At 42.3% G+C, this 19,861-nt stretch overlaps 1 protein-coding gene across 1 annotated transcript; it reads left to right on the forward strand.

The window, feature by feature from the left end:
- Positions 1-1,971: 1,971 nt before the first annotated feature.
- On the forward strand, positions 1,972-9,160 carry LOC310648843 (sulfotransferase 1C2-like). The gene is made up of 8 exons (XM_083376906.1): positions 1,972-2,121; positions 2,234-2,408; positions 2,536-2,664; positions 2,747-2,844; positions 3,917-4,043; positions 4,741-4,835; positions 7,972-8,152; positions 8,992-9,160. The coding sequence occupies exons 2-8, from the start codon at positions 2,237-2,239 to the stop codon at positions 9,102-9,104; spliced, it is 915 nt and encodes a 304-aa protein (XP_083233032.1). The 5' UTR covers positions 1,972-2,121; positions 2,234-2,236; the 3' UTR covers positions 9,105-9,160.
- Positions 9,161-19,861: the final 10,701 nt, after the last annotated feature.

Below are 19,861 nucleotides of genomic sequence, written 5' to 3' on the forward strand. Positions count from 1 at the left end.
ACCAAATGTAGCATATCCCTCTCTCCATGCCCTGATCAGATCTCTGTTGGGAGAAAAACCTGCAGCAAATGGCCATTATCCGTAAACAGGGCTTTTTTTCTCATAGAACGCTCAGAACGGAGTTCTGGCACCTTTTTTGGATGGAACCTTGTAGGGTAGGCAAGGCGGGTTGTATGACATGTGTGAGTTCCGGCACCTTTTTCTTTTACAAAAAAAGCACTGTCCGTAAATCTTGCCCAATTAATCTCCAGTTGTTCCTCTGTTGGCCCTGCTAACTAAACACTCCTTTAACAACCACTTATTCGGTGACCTTTCAAAGTCACAACTGCACTGAAAGTGTGGTGCTTCTGATCTTGCTCAAAGTTCAACTGTCCGAGCACCCATTCGGTCTCAGAATCACAATCTGGGCATTTGGTAACCAACTCACACCGACGATGGTTGCAGAGTCCCGTGGCCACCTGACTGACATTTGACACCTTCTCTGCAGCCTTTCCACAAGCAAGATCAATGGGGAAGCCTTCGGGGAAGGTGGCAGTTTGCTCTGGTAAATCACTTGTACCACCTCACAGAGTGACAGAAGTCACTCTGCGCTCCACCCTGCTTAGACCTTAACCTGTCTGCTAGTCTGCTGGGAAGCTATCTGTGAAAAGAATATTTGTAGCTCAGGGCTGAACTGTGAGGTCCTTGGTGCTTTCTGAGCTTGGTGGTTTTCTTGCAGACATTTCACTACCAAACTAAGTAACCTCATCAGTGCTAGGAGGGAGTGGGGTTTGCTCTTATTTTTACATACTGGTGGCTTGTCCTGACAGGGTTAGGGATTTTTCCCCCTTCTTCATTTATAATAAAGTCCCACCCAGAGATTTGTCTTTAATAGTCAGCTAAATAAATGTTTGGAGCAAACTTGTTTTTCTGGTCCAACTTGAGAGAAATCAAATTGTCATGGGGTTTAGAACTGTATGACTGACAGCTGTAAATTGCATGACCAATGGGCAATATCCATATAAACAGTTTAAGGAAAGTGGTTAAGGCTCCAGGTTAGAAACCAGAAGACTGTAAATTCTAGTCCCACTTTAGGCATAAAAACCAGTTGGATTATTTTGGGCCAATCTCACTCACTCACTCTCAGTGCACAATGTCAGGCTTGGGCAACAAGCCAGTCAGTCAATTCCTGTTGATTGGGAAGGGGCACAAATGGGATAGGCTACCACAGACATGTCAAACACAAGGCCCGGGGGCTGGATCCGGCCCGCATAGTGGTTTCATGTGGCCCGTGAAGCCATCCTGTAAACAGTGAGGGAATGGCCCCCACTGCCTTGGCCCTGGCCCAGAGACCCTCCTTCTGCCAGAGACCCTCAGATCTGTCCCACTCCTGCCCGGGCCCCCATAGGCACCCTTTATGCGAACAATGTAGAGCTGGCCATGCCCACCCAGTAGGCCATACACAGTCTAGCCACGCCCACCCAGTAAGCCATGCCCACCCTGGCCATACCTACCTGGCCCCTTGAGGGCAATCGCAATGCTGATGCGGCCCTCAGTGAAATTGAGTTTGACACCCCTGGGCTACCAGATCTTCCCTGCAAAAATCTGGACAGCTCCTTTATGGCAGGAAAGACAATTTTCCATATTGCTTTCCCACCATCTGGTGGTCATCTGAAGCTGTGCAGCTCAGTTGACAATTTTTAGACAGCTGCTCTAGCAATTGCGTTTGGGGCAGAGGAGGGAGGGGCCAGCAGAGCCCTGGACTTCATTCAGCCTTGATCAGATCTTGCATCAGAAAACATTACATCAGCAGTTCTGGAAACTGTGTCATGTACTTCAGAATAAAATGCTTTGGACTGTCCCCTGATCCAAGTTAGGCATGTCTCCCAAAGAGAAAGAATGAGACTATTTAAGATATATATTTAAAATTGCAACACAGAAGAGGTCCACTCAGACCCATGCCAAGTTTAACTCCTTCAGAGTCAGAGAACTCATTCGAAAACCCTGGCTTAAAGACTATGTGAGAAGAGGCACACGCCCTGCATTCCTGCCGGCACACCCACAGATCACTTCAGGACGAGAGGCAGAGCGATCAAGTCAAAGAAGGACATCAGACTTCACGGAGAGATACGTGAAGACTTGGTAGGTCTTATTACTCTAGCGCCAACTGATGGCACCCAAGGGAATAGATCAAGGGGGCTGGCTTCTGAGGCTGGTGGTGGGCTAAAATTAATATTTTCCCTTGTCCCATCAGAAGATGGACGTTCAGAAGGGAATAGAAGGTATGGATCCTGCATTTATCAAACGCTTACAGTTGGTGGAGATTGAAGGAGTTCCTTTGCCTGAGACCCTAGTGGAGCAATGGGATGCTATATGGGGCTTTAAGGCTCGGCCTGATGACCTTCTCATTTGCACGTATCCCAAAGCAGGTAAGCATGATTAAAGGAGACATGGAATACTGGTACAACAGGACGTAGAAATGGGAGGACAGCCAGGGAGAACAAGAGCCATGGGTTGCCTCCATAACTTGTTTATCTCTTGCCCCTTGCTTGGCAGGGACAACGTGGATGCAAGAAATAGTAGACATGATCCACCAGGGAGGGGACCCTCAGAAATGTGCTCGGGCTCCCATCTATGAACGGATACCGTTCATAGAGATGTGCCCCCCCAAACCCATCCGCACAGGTGAGGAGAAAGTTTGGCTTTGGAGAGACTGTGAGCAAATGGGAAGTGCAGAGAGCTGAAGACACCATTTGAACTTTTTTAGGTTTTGAAGAAGCAGAGGCAATGGCCTCCCCACGCACGCTCAAAAGCCACCTGCCAGTTCATCTCCTACCCCCTTCCTTCTGGGCGCAGAATTGCAAGGTCAGGACTCCTGAGTGATGTGGTCAGATCTGAGGGGACTTGGACAAACCTTGGAAGATACATTGGGCTCTGTCGTACTCTAAAAACCTCTGGGATTGCAAGCCATCCCGACAGAGAACAAACCTGGTTTGCTTCGGCTGACTTGCTCCTCGTGTTGTTTATGAACGATAATTTGGGGTATTTTCGATCACTGTCACAGTTGCTATCTAGGGGTGCTGGTAGTGTGCACTGCACCAGAGGCATGGTTTTCTACTCTGGTTGAAAAAAAAAATCCCTGTCGTATCTTACTGTGATTATATCCATTCAAAGTACAGTTCTGCAAGCTGTAAAGTCTGGAATGGGTGCAATTAATGGGAAAATATACCCATGAGCCAGCTTGTAAGTTTGCAGCTGTCAGCAGCTGTCATTGTAGATCTACCATGGGTAAACTGACATCTTACGTCTTTAATTATAGTTTAGGTAGGAGGTCAGGGATGGTAATCTCTAGCCCAGAGGCTTAATCAGGCTGTCCTAGAAGGTGATCCTACTTGCCATGCCTCAAGTAAAGCTCCTTGCTTCCCAACTATAATGACACCTACATTTTCAGGTGGTTTGGCAAGAGGCAAGTCTTCTACCCAAAGGGTGGGTGGGTCACACGAGGTGGTCAAAATCGAGCAAAGCACTACTAACTTGCCCAGCTGGAATGTTTGCTAATGCAGCCATCCTGGGAAGAGATGCTTCATAGTTGTTGCTTTCTTTCTGAAACTGGATGAAGTGATGGCAAAGTTTTGTCCCCATCTCCAAGATCGCTTGGCCCATGCAGGTGGAGTGGGGGAAGGAAGCTTGTTAGGTCCAATTCTGTTTCCTTCCCCTGTAAGCACATAACAGGAATGTTGTGGTCATAGATTTTCAGCAAAGTATTAGACAAAACCCCTCAAGATATTTTGACCACCAACGTCATGAAAGGCAAACTAGAAGTTTGCACCACCTGATAGATCTGCCGCTAAATAGAAAATTGTGCCTCTTCAATAGATAGTGAAAAGCTAGAAGCTAGAATTCCTGGATTTTCATCTTCAGTGCTTTATTTCCCCAGATCATTTATGTGGCCAGAAACATCAAGGACATCGCAGTTTCCTATTTCCACTTCCATCGTATTAGCAAATTGATGCCAGAGTCTGGAAACTGGGATGAGTTTCTGGAGAAATTTATTGCTGGAAAGAGTGAGTAGATATTAGGGGTGGAAAACAGTAGAGCAGATGCACCACAGCAGGTTCAGGATATCTGATTATAGTCGGGAATGACCCTGTATCTTTGGTCTAGTTTTTGACTTTCGACTACCTTTATGGAAGAAGAAGGACTTGCTAGAAATGCCTGTGAGATGCAATTAATTGTGCTCGGTGTGAGCTTACAAATCCTTCAGTGTTTTTCTTCAAATTCTGAAAATAAGCATGTGTCTGTCAGTCTGACTGACTTTCTATCTTTCTATCAATCATCAGCTTCCCCAAGGTAGGTGCCCTCTAAATGTCTTGGAGTCCATGATTCCCCTCCAGTACGTGTGTGTATTACAAAACAATCAGGGATCGTGTCCTTTTCCCTTCCACATCTTCCTCTCTTTCCTAGAGATCCTAGAAGTTCAGAAGTGACTATAGCTTGTCTGGGGTGGGCAACACATCCAATTCTTTTAAAAGTTAAAAAGAAACTGCTAATGCTGCTGCTTGATAAGGAGATAGTAGACAAGCAACAGATGGAAGGAAAGGAACAGTGAATTGGTATGGAGAAAAGAAAAAGAAAGGGAAGGTGGAGATTGGGTGGGTGGCTGGATCACAGAGGGCTCCAGATGAATCAACCTCTACTAAAAGATCTGAAGGAAACATAGGATAAGTTTAATTCCTCGAATTTCTTTTTATTTTATTGCAGTTGCCTGGGGCTCCTGGTTTGATCACGTTCAAGGTTGGTGGGAAGCTAAAAATCGTCACCCAATTCTATATATCTTCTATGAAGACTTAAAGAAGGTAGATGACTTGTTTTGGGACACAGTGCACAGACATAAACATATCACAATTCCATCTCATCTGTACCGTCTCAGGATTTAACTTTATTCTTTATAATCAGTCATGACAAGAAATTCATCAACCCCTTTAGAAAGTTCTAAAATCAGATCTTTTGACACGTCCTTCGGGAGAAGGGCGGTATAGAAATTCAATTATAAATAAATAAATAAATAAATATAAAGCCCTGGCTGGCTCATAATAGCAGTTCCCTGCATTATTGATGGCAGATCAACAACTTCCTAGCAATATTTGAATTGCCCCAGCTATGCACCTAATCCGTCCTTTTTATCTCCCATCATTGGAGCTCCTAATCAGAGCATTAAGTGCTTAAGAACTTTCTAAGGAGACATTAAAATTTGTTGAGAGATTCCCACATGTTTTAAGGGGAGTTATGATATATTTAGAAGGGACACGGTAGCTCAGTGGGTTAGGACACTGAGCTTGTTGATCAGAAGGTCGGCAGTTTGGCGGGTCGAATCCCGAGTGCCGCGTAGCAGAGTGAGCGCTTGTTACTCGTCCCAGCTTCTGCCCACCTAGCAGTTCGAAAGCACATAAAAATGCAAGTAGAAAAATAGGGACCACTACGGTGGGAAGATAACAGCGTTCCGTGCGCCTTTGGCGTCTAGTCATGCCGGCCACATGACCGCGGAGACGTCCTCGGACAAGCGCTGGTTCTTCGGCTTTGAAACGGAGATGAGCACCGGCCCCTAGAGTCGGAAACAACTAGCACGCATGTGCGGGGGAACCTTTACCTTTACCTTTATGATATATTTTATGGCCTCTTGAATGCTATCCCAGGAACCATAAAATTGTAGTCTTACTTGCATATCTTTTAGAGCTATAAATCCTTCCAGGGGCATTGATTCTCATTATCTTTGTATTGATGTCTCTAATTGTTTTATTACTCTTTCTTGCTGAATCACAGGGGACACTGAGGGCAGTTGTTCATGGGGAGTGTTGTATAAGTAAACTCAAGAGCTCTTTTCTTCATAAATCTTAGTTTAACTTTGTCGGCACTTTCCCTTGGTTTATATAAGAAGGACCTCGTCTCAATACAGCGGCTCCAAATGTGGAATTCTGTGCTAATACTGATTTGATTGGCTTCAGTTAATATGATAAGAATGATCTGGACAATAGGTACGATGCATAAAAGTAGTAGTATCCTCAAGCCTGATTTTGGCTTATTTTGTCTTCTTCTTTCTGGTAATGAAATTCTACTCTAGGCAAGGTCTACTAGACCAGGGGTCTCCAAACTTGGCAACTTTAAGACTTGTGGACTTCAACTTCCAGAACTCCTCAGCCAGCAGAAGAATTCTGGAGTGGAAGTCCACAAGTCTTATATGGTAGTTGCCAAGTTTGGAGTCCTCTGCCCTGGACTATTGTACTCTTTCCTCATGTTTGGCCTCCACATGTGCTCTCTCTCTCTCTCATAAACACACAATGCCTAAACAAGGGGTGCTGATTCTGGAAGCTGACATTCCCATTAACAGAAACTTAGGGAAGCTCCTGGATTTAGTACAGTACTGACTGCAGATGGTCCCATTGTATTGATGGTGAGGAAGTTCTTTGAATTGGCATCAGTTTATAAACCAGTGGTACCCATTCTTAGAGGTTTGAGATTGGGCAATTGGTAATACATACATTGCTTATCAGATATCTAGATGATGAAATGCTGTTTAATCTTTGTTTGGGCGGGGTGGAGACAGTCTGGAAATTGTCATTGGCCCAGAATGTGGCAGCAAAAGGACATATTGCATCTGGTGTTGAAAGAGTGCCAATAATTGGCACTTGCTTTCCAGAGTAAATTCAAGTAGTTTTGCATGGCTTGGGTCCAGATTACTTAGAGCATCAAAGAAATCAGAAGGTAGCAACTTTTCCAAGTTACACATTTTATACAAAAGTACAAACTTGTGAGCTACAACTTACTTCATCAGATGCATTGAATGACTAGCCCAGGGGTAGGCAACTTCGGCTCTTTTATAACTCGTGGACTTCAACTCCCAGAATTCCTGAGTCAGCTGACTCAGGAATTCTGGGAGTTGAAGTCCACGAGTCATAAAAGAGCCGAGGTTGCCTTCCCCTGGACTAGCCCAATGTTCTTCAACCTTGACAACTTGAAGAGGTGTAGACAGTGCTTTTTTTGTAAAAGAAAAATGTGCCGGAACTCACACATGTTATACAACCCGCCTTGCCTACCCTACAAGGTTCCATCCAAAAAAGGTGCCGGAACTCCATTCTGAGCGTTCTATGACAAAAAAAAGCCCTGGGTGTAGACTTCAACTCCCAGAATTCCCCAGAGGGGGGATTTAGACTGGGGTGAGGCAGCAGGGGAGGGAGTTGGACATGTAGATTCTATTTGTGTAGATGTGAGGGTAAAGCAAATCAAAGCAGCCACATCGTATTATATTATATTATATTATATTATATTATATTATATTATATTATATTATATTATATTATATTATATTATATTATATTATATTATATTATATTATATTATATTATATTATTATATTATTATATTATATTATATTATATTATATTATATTATATTATATTATATTTATTATATTATATTATTATTATATATTATTATATTATATTATATTATATTATATTATATTTATTATATTATATTATATTATATTATATTATATTATATTATATTATATTATATTATATTATATTATATTATATTATATTATATTATATTATATTATGTATCGTAATTCTAATTCTGTCTTTCTCATGGTAAGACCTAAACTACAGAACTTGCTATGGAGATGAGACTTGCAATTTAGGAAAGGACTTAAGATGTTTATTTTTCCCAGTCCTAAAAGAACTGTTTTATAATTTTTAGATGGATTTTAATCTTTTTATTCTACATTAGGATTTGTCAATTGCCCAGAACCAGTATTCCAAGCAGTGATCAAAGATGAGCCCCCCAAAAAAGTGCAACAATATTTCAAAGTTAGCCTCTGAATCATGCACACAAATGGAAGAATTTTACTCACAGTCTCTGAATCATGCACACAAATGGAAGAATTTTACTCACAGAATTTTACTCACAGTCTTACTTTTCTGTCTAACTTCATAGGATCCAGCCCGAGAAATCCAGAAGGTCGCCCAATTCCTGGGATCAGAGCTCCCAGGAGCAGTTGTGGGTGAGATTGTGCAACATACAAAGTTTGAGAGCATGAAGACAAACCCCATGACTAATTACAGCACCATACCTAGTTCCCTTTTAGACCAAGACATCTCTCCATTCATGAGAAAAGGTAATGTTGACACATGTTCTGTTGTTGAGTGCAGTAGTGAAAACTAATTCCTTTATGTTTATATTTAGAAAAGGGCCATTAATAGCAATGGCACTTAGACTTCTATACGGTTTCACAGTGCTTTACAACACTCTCTAAGTGGTGTACAGAGTCAGCATATTACCCCCAACAATGTGGACCCTCATTTTACCGACCTTGGAAGGATGGAAGGCTGAGTCAACCTTGGCCCAGTGAGAATCAAACTGCTGAACTGCTGTCAGCAGAATTAACCTGCAATACTGCGCTCTAACCAATGCGCCAAAATGGCACATCCCTGCAAAGGTGTTATCTTCAATACTAAATGCATCGTTATTGTTGGCTGTTGCTTCAGAGTGAGAATAAGCATGCTCAGATATGCTGACTTTCTTACATATAATTCCAAATTCAGAACAGTTAACTCTCCGAGCAGTGAATTCATAATAAGAGGTATTACAGGACTGCAAAATGCTGTTGGGTTAATGACTGGAAGACAGACTTTGACTTTCTCTGTCTGTCTCTCTCTCTGTCTGTCTCTCTGTCTGTCTCTCTGTCTCTCTCTCTCTCTCTGTCTCTCTGTCTCTCTCTCTCTCTCTCTCTCTCTCTCTCTGTCTCTCTCTGTCTCTCTCTCTCTCTCTGTGTCTCTCTCTCTCTCTGTCTCTCTCTCTCTCTCTCTCTGCGTATTTGTGTGTGTGTGTGTGTGTATGTGTTTATGCACCCTATGTTACAGGACCACTGCTTTAGTCAATTAAAGTTATTAATCAATCTAATCAGTTAATTATTATTGCTGTGTTTTATATTCTGGATTATTTTCTTACCTGCAGGCACTGTTGGTGACTGGAAAAAACAGTTCACTGTGGCTCAAAGTGAACAGCTAGATGATCTCTGTGTCCACTTACTAGCAGACAGTGGCCTGACATTCCACACTCAATTGTAAACCACATCTCTTGAAATGTTTGCTCTTCCTTACATCTAATAAAATATAACACTGAAAGCTAGAGCAAACCAAACTATGTGTATGCCTTTTCTTTTAATGATCTTGGCATTAACAAGTAAACGGAAATGAATTTATTTCAGTTTCTCTGCTACGGTACTTCTATTATCCCCGTTTAGATTTTGTAGAAAAAAAGTACCAACCACATAAACTGAACAGTGAGGTTTAACTTACCAGCTTGCAAGCTTAGGATCAATCAGATGGGCCATTTACACTGTACCTTTCCCCATCTGATACTCTCTGAATGTATTGCTATTCCAAAATATTTGGGGTGCCCCACATTGAGGAATGGGAGTCTACATCTGTTAGAGTTCTTAACCTTTTTGTGCCATGGAGTCCTTTGAGAGTCTGGTGAAACCTACAGACCCTTTCTCAGGAAAAAAAACATACTTAAATGCATAAAACAAAATAAAATACATAGCTACAGATTATGGCACAAAGGAAGCCAAATTATGTTCAAATAGAGCAGACATGTCAAACACAAGGCCCGGGGGCCAGATTCGGCCCGCGAAGTGGTTTCATGCGGCCCACAAAGCCATCCTGGAAACAGTGAGGGAACGGCCCCCACTGCCTTGGCCCTGGTCCAGAGACCCTCCTTCTGCCAGAGACCCTCAGATCTGTCCCACTCCTGCCCAGGCCCCCATAGGCACCCTTGATGCGAACGATGTAGAGTTGGCCACGCCCACCCAGTAGGCCATACGCACTCTAGCCATGCCCACCCAGTAGGCCACGCCCACCCAGGCCACACCCACCCAGCCCCTTGAGGGCAACCGCAATGCTGATGTGGCCCTCAATGAAATTGAGTTTGACACCCCTGAAATAGAGGTACAGACCTCAACGTGCAACCACAATTGGGATTTGAATTTCTACCGTAAGTCATTGTAGTTGTAAATCAAGTTGGATCTGATTTTATAGCTACTATAAAATCAGTGCTTTTTTTGTGAAAGAAAAAGGTGCCGGAACTCACACATGTCATACAACCCGCCTTGCCTACCCTACAAGGTTCCATCCAAAAAAAGGTACCGGAACTCCGTTCTGAGCGTTCTATGAGAAAAAAAGCCCTGTATAAAATTATTACATTATTACAATGCTCATTAAGTGAATTCATGCTTATTAAGCCAACACTGTAGTTCTAAGTGTAAACCTAGTCTTCTGAATGGTCATTTGGACACAAATTGCAACTTCAAGACGCTGCAACCAGTTGTAAATGCAAGATGGTTGCCAAGCACCCAAACTGCAATCACATGACCATGGGGCTGGTGTGATAGCCCGAAGTGCAAGTACCGGTGGTAAGTGCATCATAGCTTTGAATGGCTACTAAATGAGTGGTTGTAAGTTGAGGACAGACATTTGATCTGAATATGATATTGATCTGAAATCCTGACTGGATTTCATTTGTAAAAAAAAATGCATATCATGCCAAGAAAAGCTTCATGAAATTCAGGTTAGTAGACACTCTATCCAGACATGTTAAACACAAGGCCCAGGGGCCAGATCCGGCCCGCGAAGTGGTTTTATGTGGCCCATTAAGCCATCCTGGAAACAGTGAGGGAATGGCCCCCACTGCCTTGGCCCTGGCCCAGAGACCCTCCTTCTGCCAGAGACCCTCAGATCTGTCCCACTCCTGCCCAGGCCCCCATAGGCAACCTTGATGCGAACGATGTAGAGCTGGCCACACCCACCCAGTAGGCCATTTGCACTCTAGCCATTCCCACCCAGTAGGCCACGCCCACCCTGGCCATACCCACCCGGTCCCCTGACGGCAACCGCAATGCTGATGCGGCCCTCAATGAAATTGAGTTTGACACCCCTGCTCTAATCAGTGTGTCTGATGAAGTGAGCTGTAGCTCACAAAAGCTTATGTCTTTTGATCACATTTGCAAGTGATAGCCAACTCCTGACTGAGCAAAAGCGTAAATTCTGGTTTTAAGCTGTGCATCTTTGCTTGCTGATCTCTCCTGAGAGCTAAGGGTCTTTTTTCTTTCCCTCTCTTTCCCTACAGGCAATTATCTTGTACCCTAAATCTGAAAGAAAGAAAGAAAACATAATGGAAAAAGACATTTAGCTATCTCCTGTTACGGATGCTGTGCCTTGCCTCCCTCCCCTCTTCCCCTGGTCAGAGGAAAGACCAAAATTATCTACAGGCAGAATCTGATTGGCTCCTACAGAGAGAGGACTACATGGCATAGAAATTAATTAATTAATTAATTAAGGACCTCTTAGGAGTTAAGAACTGGACATTTCTACTTATGACCCTTATTTCTGCTTGGGGCTCCTTCTCAGCAGAAAAGCAGAATATTCACTGCATTCCAACAGTAAAAGTCTTGCATCTCAAAGATTCATGTATTTGTCAACTGCTTCCCGTTAACTGGACAACTGTGGGATCTGGCAGGGTGAGAGCTGTGAACCATAAACCCAAAGCTTTAGCTGTGTCCCTGCATAACAGATACAGTGCCCTTGCTGACCTTAACAGGGACATTAAGGAAACAGGTCAAGGTAATTGTGATAACTCAAATAAACAGGGGACCATGGTCCAAGATGAACTTGTTTCTGACAGGGAGAAGTGTAAATCAGGTATTACACATCAGTCATGCAAGAAAAGAAAGGTACCCAAAAAGAGAAGCCACCTTCTGGCTGGTGACTCAATTATAAGGGATGTAAATTTAGGAAAGGATGCAGAGGTTTCAAAAGAGGTCAGGTGTCTTCCAGGTGCTACTGCCAGTAGGGACAAGAAGCGTATTTTTAAAATAGTCAACAATGCCAGCAAAGACTGTGATGTGGATGCCATTGTACATCTTGGCACTAACGATCTGTCCCAAAATGATGTACTCTCTGTGCAGAATGATTTCCAGAGCTTGGGGCAGGAACTCAGCAGAACAGGCTGTAGGATCACTTTTTTAGAGGTCTTACCAGTGTATAAGGAGCAAAATGGAAAAGGCCAGTGTATAGCAGAATTTAATATCTGGCTAAAGGAGTGGTGTAAAGGAGAAGGCTTTGGTTATATTAGTCACGATGTCTGTAGCTGGTCCAATGAAAAAATGTACAAAAGAGATGGTCTGCATCCATCCAAGAAAGGGACTGAGTTACTTGGCAATAAATTCACAGCTTTTCTGAAGGAATATTTAAACTAAATAACGGGGACAGTGAGTTAATTGATACAGAACATCACTGTCCCCGGCAATCTAAGAAAATAGGGGAACTTAGGCACCACACAGGTTATGTAGCAAGTAAACACAGGGTCAGTCATAAAGGACTCAAATGTCTGTACACCAATGCGCAGAGTATGAACAGTAAGCAGGGTGAACTAGAAATTCAAGTAAATGAGGGCGGATATGATATTGTTGCCATTACAGAAACATGGTGAGAGAAAACCCACAAATGGAACACACAGCTAGAGGGATTTAAATTATTTAAAAGAAATAGACTAAACAAAAGAGGAGGTGGAGTTGCTCTATATACAAGAAATAACTTTATCTCTACAGAAATAGAGCACAACAATGATGAAAACTGTAAACTTGAATGTATTGGGGTCAATATAAAAGGGGGAAAAATGACATTGCCATAGGTGTATACTATAGGCCGCCCAACCAAACAGAGGAAATAGATGAACTTTTTGCTAGTCAGTTAACTAAGGTATGTAGGAAGCACATCACAATAGTAATGGGGACTTTAATTACCCTGATATCAACTGGGAGACAAATTCTGCACCAAGTGGAAGATCTAACAGATTCCTGACAAACCTAGCAGACAACTTTCTCTCCAAAAAGTAGAGAAGGGAACTAGGGGATTAGCCATATTGGATTTAATTCTCACTAACAGAGATGAAATGATAGAAAGTGTCAAAGCCACAGGCACCTTGGGGGGAAGTGATCATGCAATATTGGAATTCAACATTATGGAAGCACAAGCAATAGAATACAGCCAAACTAGAATCTTGGACTTTAAAAGAGCTAATTTCAATAAACTTAGAGAGACCTTGGGAAGAATTCCATGGATGAGAATCCTAAAGGGGAAAACAACTCAAGAAGCTTGGGAAATTTTGAAAAGTGAGATAATAAAGGCTCAGTCTAGCACAATACCAACAAAGAAGAAAAATAACAGCTTTCAAAAGAAACCAGCATGGCTGCATAAAGAACTCTCTGATAAACTGAAAGATAAAAAGGACAAGTTATAAGAAGTGGAAAGAGGGGCACATAACTAAGGCAGAATATCAGCAAACAGCCTGTGCCTGCAAAGGTGAAGTGAGGGAAGCTAAGGCTCAAAATGAACTAAGGCTTGCGACCAAAGTCAAAAATAACAAAAAAAGCTTCTTTCAACATATAAGAAACAAGAAAAAAGTTAAGGAAATGATTGGTCCATTAGTGGGGGAAAGTGGCAAGAAGGTGACAAGCAACAGGGAGAAAGCAGAACTATTTACCTCATTTTTTGCATCTGTCTTTACACAATGGGAAAAAACAGTCCAACCTACCAAAACCAGTGCCATAAAAAATAGAATAGAAATACAAATTAAGATAGGAAAGAAAATGGTACGTGAGCACCTGTCCAGCCTAGACGAGTTCAAATCACCAGGACCAGATGGATTACACCCCAAAGTTCTCAAGGAACTGGCAGACATGATCTCAGAACCACTGAACTATATTCTCAAAGATCCTGGAGCACTGGAGGAACTACCAGAGGACTGGAAGAGAGTGTTCTGTACCAGCCTGCCTACCGGCCCTGCAGAAAAGGCAACCCCTTTATAAACGGCAAGAGGCTGGAATGACGTCTGCCAAATTTATTACCTACAAAAAACAAACAAGACACGTACCAAGATACAGGAGCTTTGAAACACTATCTGAGCGGTTGCTTTCAGCAAACCAGCCCTCCCCAAACATTCCCTTTATAAAGAGTTCAAGGCGTGGCCTCTCTCTGCCTCCTTCCGAGAAGCCCCACAGCCTTCCTCTGTTTACTCCTACTTGACTGCCTCCTGCGTCGGGCGTCCTTGAACAGGGCCAGCTGTGGGTCATCTTCATCCATCTTCAGCTGGGTCTCCATGGTGACCAAGTGGGAGGGGCCTGCCTGAGGGCTATCATCAGCAAGATCTTCAACCCCTCAGCAAGGTCCTTCAACACCCCCCTCCTCCTCTGATTCGTCCGACCCAACTGCCGAACCCACAGGCTAACCCTGAATCACAACAGAGAGCTGATGTAGTTCCCATCTTCAAAAAAGGGAAAAAATAGATCCAGGAAACTACAAACCTATCAGCCTGACCTCAATACCTGGGAAGATTCTGGAAAAGATAATCAAACAACAAATCAGCGAACACCTTGATGCGAACAAAGTTATCACTAAAAGCAACATGGGTTTGAGTCAAAAACAGATCGTGCCAGACAAACCTTATTGCATTCTTTGATCAAGTGACAAAACTAGTGGACCAGAGGAATGCTGTAGATATAATTTTACTTGGATTTCAGTAAGGCATTTGGTAAAGTAGATCACAACCTACTACTTGATAAGATAGATAAAATGTGGGTTAGATAGCATCACCACCAGATGGATTCGTAGCTGGCTGACAGGCCGTACTCAGCATGTGGTCCTCAATGGAACTACATGGAAGGAAGTGTGTAGTGGGGTGCCCCAGGGCTCTGTTCTGGGCCCAGTGCTCTTCAACATCTTCATCAACGATTTGGATGAGGGGATAGATGGGGAACTCATCAAATTTGCAGATGACACCAAGCTGGCAGGAATAGCCAATACTCCAGAAGATAGGCTTAAGATACAGGAGGATCTGGACAGACTCGAACACTGGGCACTATCTAACAAAATGAAATTCAATTGTGAAAAAGTAAGGTTCTGCATTAGCAGGAAAAATCAAATGCACAGGTATAGGTGGTACCTTGCTCGATAGTAGTAACTGTGAGAGGGATCTCGGAGTCCTAGTGGACAATCACTTAAATATGAGCCAGCAGTGTGCTGTGCAGCTGCCAAAAAAGCCAACACAGTGCTAGGCTGCATTAACAGAGGGATAGAATCAAGATCACGTGAAGTACTAATACCACTTTACAATGCCTTGGTAAGGCCACACCTGGAATACTGCATCCAGTTTGGTCACCACAGTGTAAAAAAGAAGTCAAGACTCTAGAAAGAGTACAGAGAAGAGCAACAAAGATGATTGGGGGACTGGAGGCTAAAACATATAGGGAACGGTTGCTGGAATTGGGTATGTGTAGTTTAATGAAGAGAAGGGTGAGGAGTGACATGATAGCAGTGTTCCAATATCTCAGGGGCTGCCACAAAGAAGAGGGAGCCAGGCTGTTCTCCAGAGCACCTGAGAGCAGGACAAGAAGCAATGGATGGAAACTAGTCAAGGAGAGAAGCAACCTAGAACTAAGGAGAAACTTCCTGACAGTTAGAACAATTAACCAGTGGAACAACCTGCCTCCAGAAGTGGTGAATGCTCCAACACTGGAAGTTTTTAAGAAGAGACTGGACAGCCATTTTGTCTGAAATGGTATAGGGTTTCCTGCCTTAGCAGGGGGTTGGACTAGATGACCTCCAAGGTCCCTTCCAACTTATTATTATTATTATTATTATTATTATTATTATTATTATTATTATTATTATTATTATTATTATTATTTGCCCAGAATGAAAAGGACGTACTGTATAAAGAAAAAAAATGCCAATTAATGAAAGGGTAGAACAAAAGAAGGCAAAAAGAGGAAGGGTTTACAATCCTCTCTCCAAAGTGTGTACCTCTTTTGCACTTTTCTGCCCAGAAGTTACGTGCCTTTGTCTTTTCACCGAGTCCAGACGAACTGGTGGCTCACACTTCATCAGCACGAGTGTCTTCAGAAGACACTGAGGCGCTGCTGTTTTTTGACATCATTTCTATCATGCAATAGCTGAAACTTTCTTTTTTCTTTTTTGTAAGAAGCTAGCTAGGCTCACAATTCTGGGCTGTATCTGCTTGTCAAGTTTATTTTTTTTAAAAAAAATGCCTACATTGTTATATGAGAGCTACTTTTATACATAAAATGCTAGAGGTTAATACTTTGCTTCCTCTGTAATAGCTTTTTAACTAAAAGGTAAAGGTAAAGGTTCCCCCCGCACATGCGTGCTAGTCGTTTCCGACTCTAGGGACTGGTGCTCATCTCCGTTTCAAAGCCGAAGAGCCAGCGCTTGTCCGAGGACATCTCCGTGGTCATGTGGCCGGCATGACTAGACACCAAAGGCTCATGGAACACTGTTACCTTCCCACCGTAGTGGTCCCTATTTTTCTATTTGCATTTTTACGTGCTTTCGAACTGCTAGGTTGGCAGAAGCTGGGACGAGTAACAGGTGCTCACTCTGTTACACGGCACTCGGGATTCGACCCGCCAAACTGCCGACCTTCTGATCGACAAGCTCAGCGTCCTAACCCACTGAGCCACTGCGTCCCTTATTTTTTAACTAAGAGAATGTTAAATACTGAAAATCAGATGATGCAGAGGAAAGTATTGTAAGTATCCATGGGTGTTACTTTGCCACTTTATTACTCTTATATTTGATCCTAGATTGTTTTTGTCTTCAGGGAGACCTTATCCCTTTTGTACATTTATTTTCCCACTGTTAAAAAGGATTTGAACAAGAGCCCAAAGGGCCTTTAAGACTGGCCTAAAGACATTGGCCCAATTAATTTAGTTTAAAAGCATACGGAAGATTTGAAACCTCTTAAGTGTTTTTACAAAAAGGCTTCAGAATGACAATGTTTGCACTGTATCTTCAAATATTTGCTAAGCTACTGGTTATATTTCGAGGACAACCTCAAGTTCAAATAAAACATTTCAAGAAATTAATGCTCCTTGAACAACCAATCAAAGGAAAGCCTGGGATTACATCTGAGATTAGATAAAGGGCCTAGGTTTCTGTATCTAGGGATTTTTATTAATCATTATTCATTCATTCATTTACACCTTCACACCATCTTGGCTTTTTGATATAACTGCCCCGTTGTACATTTATGGAACTGGAAAGGCAAAATCATTAACTACCCTTAAACTGACCTATCAGGCAGGTTCTAAACCACCTGATTATATTGGCCCAGATTAGTTTTGAAATGAATGCTGATTTTTTAAAACTCTTTTTCACAGAATGTCAGTTTGTTTTGAAGCTTACAGGAGTTTTTCAGTTAAGAATAGGAAAAAAAAAGATACCATCTTCGCCACCTGATTTTGCAATTCCAGGAACACCATACCTGTTTTCCAGCCAGAGAGATTAAAAAGACAAGTGAGACTCTGGCACAATGTTTGAGTATTTGTATTTGAACGTTGCCCGAAGTCCTTTCCAAAGCAACTGGAAATGCTTCCAAAAAAATGTGTATTCCACAATCAACACTGCACTCATTAAGTACAGAATTTTTACAGGGGTTCCAGACATTATCACCTTTCCTTTATATCTTCCCTGCATTTTCCCTTCAACTTTTTTCCTGTTAAGAAAATATGCAAGAAGATTTACTAGAAACCTATTAATAATTAAAGCCCCAGAAACTTTTATTCTGGAAGCAGTCTGCGATTATTTTTATTTATTTTTTATTTTAATCCCATTTATATCCCGCCCTTCTCCGAAGACTCAGAGCGGCTTACAATCTAAGAAGCACAAATCAATGTGCTTAGCAATGTGATGTTTGCCAGGCTCCTTACTAGATAAAATGAGTTGGAAAAACTTTCTTTCTGGGAGGAACATTTGAAATCTGGTGGATTTTAGATTACCAAGAAATAGAAGGCGGGATTGATGAGACTTGTTTTTGGACAGCAAGCATTATAGGAGACAGGAAAGAACATTTCTTGGAGGCTTAAAGTGAAAAACGACATCTGTATGCTACTAACACTTTTGTTCCTATAACCTTTAACTAAATGAAATAGTGCATCAAAGGGCAACAATTTTTGAACCAAAGTATCTCAAATGAGCTAACTTACAAAATTTTGAAATAGGAAATATTTGTAGCTTGGGTTTTAGATTTTGGCTGCAGTTTGTTCTCCAAGATTGTTTTAATATAATTCCTGAACGTTTCGTTACCAAACTAGGCAACATTGTCAGCAGGATTTGCTTGTCCTATTCCAGTGGCGGTGAACTATGACACGCGTGCCAGAGGGGGCACTTGCAGCCCTCTCTATGGGCACATATGCCTCACTCTTTGGCTAAGATTTCGCAGGAAAAAGCCATTTCTCAAGCCCCTTCCTAGCCAAAACAAGCCTCCAAAGAGAGAGTGCTGTTTTCAGCTTTGAATTATATCAAATCTGACACCAGAAACAGACTAACAGATGACCTGAGTGCTGCATGTGTTGCTCTCAAACTTACAAAGTATAAGCCAAAGTTAGACAAATTATCAGCATACGTACAACAGCAAAAATCACATTCATTGTTCAAAAGCATGCCAAATGCAAACTTTTACCTTTCAGTAAAAAGTTGCTTGTATCATTGAAAGCTTTGATATTGTGTTTTCTTTTAAGACAAAAGAAGTTAATGTAGGAGTTGTTTTTTCTAAACTAAAACCTCAGTATTCAGATTAAATTGCCGTGTTAGCACTTTGCAATAAATAAGTGGGTTTTAGGTTGCAGTTTGGACACTCGGTCTCTAAAAGGTTCGCCATCACTGTCCTATTCTCTATAGCTCATAAGTGTCTTGTGTGTGCTTCGTCCGTCGAAGAATTACGCGAGACAGCTGGCTAACTGCAAAAACTTTTATTGACAGAACCGGGCGAGGAATAGCCTCGCAATGCCTTTATTTATACCCCCAGCTGGCCGACTGGCGACCAATCAGGGCTGTGCCGGTTTCCTGCTTGTCAGCGCGGACCAATCGGCGATGGTGAGCTTGGACAGCCCAGGAGCTGTCAAGCTGAGTCGCGCCTGCGCAGTTTCCAGCGGCTCCGACAGCTGAGAGCTGTCAAGCGGTTGCGCTTGCGCAGTGGCTTCCGGCAGCTTTTGACAGCTGTCAAAAGCTGCCGAAGGGTTTTTACCTCATAACTGTTTACATGTGAAACACAACCATTAAACATAACGTATTAATACACAACACTGTGACAGTGTGTTCCGTTGTTTGGACAGAATAATTTACAGAATGCATTCAAAATCTGAGATCCATAATTCCCGTGGAAACTTAGCAAGTTTTATAAAACATTTTATGACACTGGCCTGAATTCCTAAGATTTGGCCTGTGAGAACAAAGCATCTGTTTAAGCTAGTGCTATGGTCAAAGAATCAAGGCTACAATTTATCATTCCACTTTATAGATCTTATACCAGTTCTCTCTTGTTGGCACACACTAATACAGTTCTTACCTTACCCCCAATCCAAATCTTATATATTTCACCATATTTAGAAGGCATCAAGTCAGAGAAGTTGTTTTCAAGAGAACCAAGATTTTCTCTCTTTTTTGGTTCCCCGAGTATTGGCTCCTGACAACTGCCTGGACTAGTTTTTTGACAAGATATTTGAAATTTTTTGCCATTGCCTTCATCCTAGAGAAAGAGTGATTAGCCCAAGATCATCCAGCTAGCTTTGGGTCTAAGGCGGACTCCCAGTCTCCTGACTTTTGTCAAGTGCCTTAACCACCACACCAACCTCTCTCTCTTTAGATTCCTTTTGCCCTCCAAAAAATAATACTCGGACAATCGCAACTACCTGTATTCAAACGATTCAGAGGACTTCTAAAGAGAGAAAAAAAAACCCCAAGAAGAATAG

The sequence above is a fragment of the Vipera ursinii genome (assembly GCF_947247035.1).
Source record: "Vipera ursinii genome assembly, chromosome: Z".
Classification (NCBI taxonomy): Eukaryota; Metazoa; Chordata; class Lepidosauria; order Squamata; family Viperidae; genus Vipera; species Vipera ursinii.

What these genes read in the sequence shown, in the direction of transcription:
- LOC310648843 (XM_083376906.1), top strand. Translation starts at nt 2,237, where the DNA reads ATGGACGTTCAGAAGGGAATAGAAGGTATGGATCCTGCATTTATCAAA. An exon ending in GAAATTTATTGCTGGAAAGA is followed by an intron (nt 4,044 to 4,740) that starts GTGAGTAGATAT and finishes ATTTTATTGCAG; the next exon opens with TTGCCTGGGGCTCCTGGTTT. An exon ending in TCTATGAAGACTTAAAGAAG is followed by an intron (nt 4,836 to 7,971) that starts GTAGATGACTTG and finishes CTAACTTCATAG; the next exon opens with GATCCAGCCCGAGAAATCCA.